The 5,150-nt window shown below is 26.6% G+C and overlaps 1 protein-coding gene across 1 annotated transcript; it reads left to right on the top strand.

Annotated features, from left to right (window-relative positions):
* Positions 1–2,520: 2,520 nt before the first annotated feature.
* On the top strand, positions 2,521–4,861 carry LOC135930329 (T-complex protein 1 subunit alpha-like). Its single transcript, XM_065467110.1, has 4 exons — positions 2,521–2,537; positions 3,202–3,394; positions 3,911–4,074; positions 4,583–4,861. The coding sequence occupies exons 1-4, from the start codon at positions 2,521–2,523 to the stop codon at positions 4,779–4,781; spliced, it is 573 nt and encodes a 190-aa protein (XP_065323182.1). The 3' UTR covers positions 4,782–4,861.
* Positions 4,862–5,150: the final 289 nt, after the last annotated feature.

Below are 5,150 nucleotides of genomic sequence, written 5' to 3'. Positions count from 1 at the left end.
TGTTTCAAAATACAAATCTAATTATAAAAGTCGTATAGCTTACCTTAAGTTACTAAGATGCGAAAAGTTTTTTTTTGATGTTTAATGCAAAATTATATAAAAAATGAATTAAATTATCACAATATTTATATATTTAATGTTTTATTTCGTGAAAAAAACATTTCTTCTCTTCTCTTCCCCTCTATTTGTTTTTCTTTTAACATTAAAACTTTTTATAATTATTTTTTATATAAAAAGAAACAAAACAACTATAGGCTCAACAAATTCACTGATAACATTTAATAAAGAAAAACTATCAGTTGAGAAAGGATATTTTGATATTATACAATTAACCTTTTATTTTTATTTTTTCTAGGTAAAATTAAATTCTCGTTTATTTTTATTGTAGTAAACATATTTGTTAACAGTGGCGTCGCTACAGGGGGCTCGAGCCCCCTGAAAAATTTGAAAAGTCCCTGAAGCAAAAAAATTTTATTTTAATGGCTCCTTAATATGCCCTTAAACTAAAAATATATTTTTTTGATTGCCCACTGAATGATTTCTTTTATAATTATATTGAGTAATATATAGATTTAATTTTATAATTTAAAAATTAATAAGTCTATCTAAATTATTCTTAAATTAATACTATTTTAATTATTAGATTAGATTAATACTAATAAATTATATTTTCTCTATGTCAGCTTGCTAATCTCACTAAATATTAATTTAGCTTTAACAGTTGAAGTTTTTGACTTTTATTATTTAAATTATTAAACCCTAATTTAATAAATATTAATTTTAATATTGTAATTAGCCGAGTTCAAAATCACTATTCAATTATATTATTGATATTTAAATTTACTTCTATGCCTCTTCTTAAAATTATTTTCAAGGTCCAAATCCAAATTAGTATAAGAGATTTATTTATAAAAAGTAAGTAAACATATAGTTTATAATCCTCTATTAGATATAATTAATTATAAAATATTAGGTTAAATACCACTTTTATAGACGTATTTGACAGTTATATAATATATTACAGTTAATATTTTTATAAATTTTACTAATAAATGCTTTTGATAATAATTATAAAATATAAATGCTTTTAAATATTTAACGCCATCTATTTATTTTAAAATATTTTTAAAATTTAACATCTTTTTATTTATTTAAGAATGGATGTAATAAATTAGATAACTTTTCTTCTCTTTTTCACGTGGAAAGCTATTTTTTTCTTATTTGAAAAACAGTGAGTTAAATTTTTAATACTAGTTTTTTTTTGATATTATTACAAACTAATACTATTTTAAGATATAATATACCAACTAGAGGTGGTGCGAATATATATAAAATCTTAATTCATTTCTTTTATCATATCACTCTGTTTCTTATTTTATAGTTACAAAATGTTTCATTTATAATATGGCATCCCTGCCTTGTAAATAATTTAAGGCTTCCATACATTCACATAATTTCTTCTAAAGATTTTTAAGTTTTGTTTTATCAATTTATCTAGCATAATGAATTCTGATATAAGTTAATGTCATGGCTATGACTGCAAATTAACCAGCATCTATTATTTGTGTGGCTATGTAATTTAAAATTATTATTACAGCTGGTGAGAGCATATGATTGCATATTTTATAAGCAATAATGGTCAACTATGTAGTTGTTTATATATCATTAAAAATGGAAGATCTTTTTGAAATTTAATATCTCACAATTTTTTTCTCAACATGTCATTTAAGAGGAAGCTCTAACCACCATATAGTTTTATGATTTTAATTGGTCGTTTTAATTATCTTCTCCAAGAATTGTTGATTTGTTTAGGCCTATAAACCTTGTTAGTCCATTCTATAAAAAATTGTTTAAAAATTGTAACAGAATGTTATATTAGTTTCTTGACCCTTTGTCAATGTAAGTTGCTAATTTTATAATATGTAGTTTTTTATAACCATTATCAATTGAGTGTATGAATTAATTAACCTTTTTTTATCACTTGTAATTCTTTAGACACAAATTTTTTTTTTACATCAGCAATCGAAAATATTTTATACTGTAATAAATAATTTTTTATTAAAAAATAATATTTTTTTGTTTTAATTTATATGCTAGTTTATTTTGTACGCATAATATAATAAATGACAAAATATGAAATTCAGAATAATTATTCAGAGTTCGCAAATTTTAAAGAGTAAAATATATTAATATAAAAACTGACCCGCTAAGGGGGTATGGGGCGAAACCCCTCATAAAAATTTTTTTAGTTGAGTCCCCTGAGATTGTAAAGGCTAGCGACGCCCCTGTTTGTTAATTATAAGAAATAAAATTAAAAAAAGTTGAATGTACTAAATAAAAGTAAAATCATGTAATATAATAAAATAAAATAAAATATTTTTTTTATTTTTACTTGCAGTTTAATTTATCCAAGAGTTGGGAAAAGTCACAGGGTGCAGCCAAACTCTTGTATCTAACTTACATTTATTTCTTTGGACCTATTAAAATCCTTTAAGGGTTGATTATTGGAGAATACTCCAGATGGCTGGAGATTCACGGTTAAAACATTAATACCGTTGCTAATATAAATGAATTATATAAAGTTATTTTCTAGAATCTGTTATCCAGTAGAATTGGTATTGCATAATGGACCAGCTTTTAGGTCTTATGAATTTAAATTTTTTTGGAAATAAGGGTATTTTTTATATTTTTACTGCGCTTCACTCGCCTCTAAATGAATGGCGAAGAGGACTCTATGCAAGCAAAATAGGTTATAAATATGGGGGTTGGGATAAGCTAATGTTAACAGATATTTTATTATAATTTCGCAATTCTGAGCATTCGATAACAAAATTTCTTTCTGCAAATAGATTGTTGGATAGGGAATTGTGGAAATGGAGTTTGTTAGAGAATAATGATTGTGATGTGAAGCATGATTTTAATATAATAGGTAACTATGTTTTGAGTGGGCAAATCAAGATTAGCATGAGTAGAGAACTGCACGGGCTGTCCGTAGCCCGACCCGGTTAAAATATTTAATCCTCACATAAGAATATAACAGTTTTAAAAGTCAGAATTTCATTTAACCCTGACTTGAAATTAGTATAAATATCATGATTTTATATGGGTAGTGAATCGAACTATCTAATTAGGTCCTTATTTGATAGTCTTCCTGATAGTTGATAAATAAATATATATATACTTAATAAAAAAAAATTATAGCCCCAAATCAAGGACTTGTGCAACCTTGATTTTACGAGGCGCTAATGACACCATGCTCGATGAAGTTGAAAGGTCGGTCCACGATGCCTTGTGCGTTGTCAATAGAGTCCTGGAATCGAAATCGGTCGTGGCGGGTGGCGGAGCCGTTGAAACGGCAGTTTCCATCTATTTGGAACACTTTGCTACTTCTATCGTAAGAAACGTTTCAATATATAATGTCTTTTTGTCACACGCACTTGTAGAGTATGTATGAGAAATGAGTGTTATAACATGTAAAGAAGATAGTGAGTTACGAATATTTAGGTAGTGTAAGGATTACTACATTATTGCTCAACCTATTGCCCTCATTTTTTTGGTCTTACTTAATCCATCTACTACAATGAAGAAATTCAATCCGTTCTGTCCCATCGAACATTCTTTGGATGGAACGAGTCGAATGACGTTTTACTTATGATAGTATGCACCACCAATCTTCTCGAATTTATCTTCTATTCCAATAATCCTAAAATTTTTATTTATATTCCATTTATTTTCTTATTTATTATAAAAAAAATATTCTTTGATACATTTAAATTATTTGATTTAGCTGAGCTATATGGAAAACGATGTTTTTATTTATTAATAAACTTAAGAAAATAAGAATTGAATTATATATACTATAATTTTTTTTCTTATATATATAATATTTTTTCAAACAAATGTATTATAGAGTAGCAGGGAACAATTAGCCATAGCGGAATTCGCCAAGGCTTTACTCGCCATCCCCAAAACATTAGCTTCTAATGCAGCCCTCGATGCTACTGACCTTATAGCTAAGTTGCGCGCCCATCACAATAATTCTCAAACTAAAACGGAACAAAACCAATGGAAATGGTTTTAACATCATATATTTTTTTTAAAAAAATACACCTTATAAATATAAATAGAAAATATGAAAGTGGTCTAATTCTTCAAAATGATTGGTTCTCACTCGCAGAAGTATAATGCATCTGGTTAGGAATGGTTTGGAGGCAGAAATAGAATTGGTTTCTTTGGATAAAGTGTTTTTACAACTTTAAAAATTAAAATTGTGTATATGATGGTAGGAAAATTTGTGATAAAAATAATAAGGCATTGTAATTTATTTTTTCAAAAAATGGAAGAAATGTTACCTAAAACTAATTAACTAGAATTTTAACAAATTTGTATAAATCAAAATGCTTTTATATTTGAAAGGCCTTTTTTTTATAAAGGGGAGTCATGAAAATAACCATATGCTTTATACTTTTGCATTTTTTTAGAGGTATTTTTTCTAAAACTCTTTTCTCTATATTTTCGCCATTATATCGCAAAAAGTATACATTTAAACTCCATCTTAATTATTATTATAACATAATATAAGGGCTGGACTTGACCTTTTAAACGGAACTATTAGGGATAACAGAGCAGCGGGCGTGCTCGAACCGGCCATGTCAAAGATAAAAAGCATTAAATTTGCCACCGAAGCGGCTATAACTATCCTCAGAATCGACGATTTGATCAAATTAAACCCAGATAAGCCCGATCACAAATACCCCGGCGCTGATCATATGGAATATTAAATGCTTCGAAGATTGTTACTATAAATCCAAAACATTTTTTTTTGTAATTATTATTAGCTGTTTTATGAAGTTTTCTTAAATTTAACTCAATGGATTGTAAATTATTTTTGCATGAACATTATTTTGTTCACTCATAATATTTGTGATAAGAACATACAATTACAATTTCTTTTAACTTTTAATAATCATCCATGTGACTTGTGTATGCGTCTATTTTTCGCTTATTACTGCCGTTTATATTTGCATATAATTAAAATATTTCTAAAAATAATCAAGTTCCTTATTAAAAACGTATGTTGTCCCAATTCATTAAGTGTGTACTGAGGTTAATTTTAAGTTAAAATATGGCCTTTTGATGATTTCTTAATA

Source organism: Gordionus sp. m RMFG-2023, chromosome 5 (genome assembly GCF_954871325.1).
Source record: "Gordionus sp. m RMFG-2023 chromosome 5, tfGorSpeb1-WG-v2, whole genome shotgun sequence".
Classification (NCBI taxonomy): domain Eukaryota; kingdom Metazoa; phylum Nematomorpha; class Gordioida; order Chordodea; family Parachordodidae; genus Gordionus; species Gordionus sp. m RMFG-2023.
This window is presented reverse-complemented; position numbering and strand designations above follow the sequence as displayed.

Excerpts from the sequence above, each read along its gene's own strand:
- LOC135930329 (XM_065467110.1), top strand. Across the intron at positions 3,395-3,910 it reads AACACTTTGCTACTTCTATC|AGTAGCAGGGAACAATTAGC; the intron begins GTAAGAAACGTT and ends AATGTATTATAG. Across the intron at positions 4,075-4,582 it reads GAACAAAACCAATGGAAATG|GGCTGGACTTGACCTTTTAA; the intron begins GTTTTAACATCA and ends ACATAATATAAG.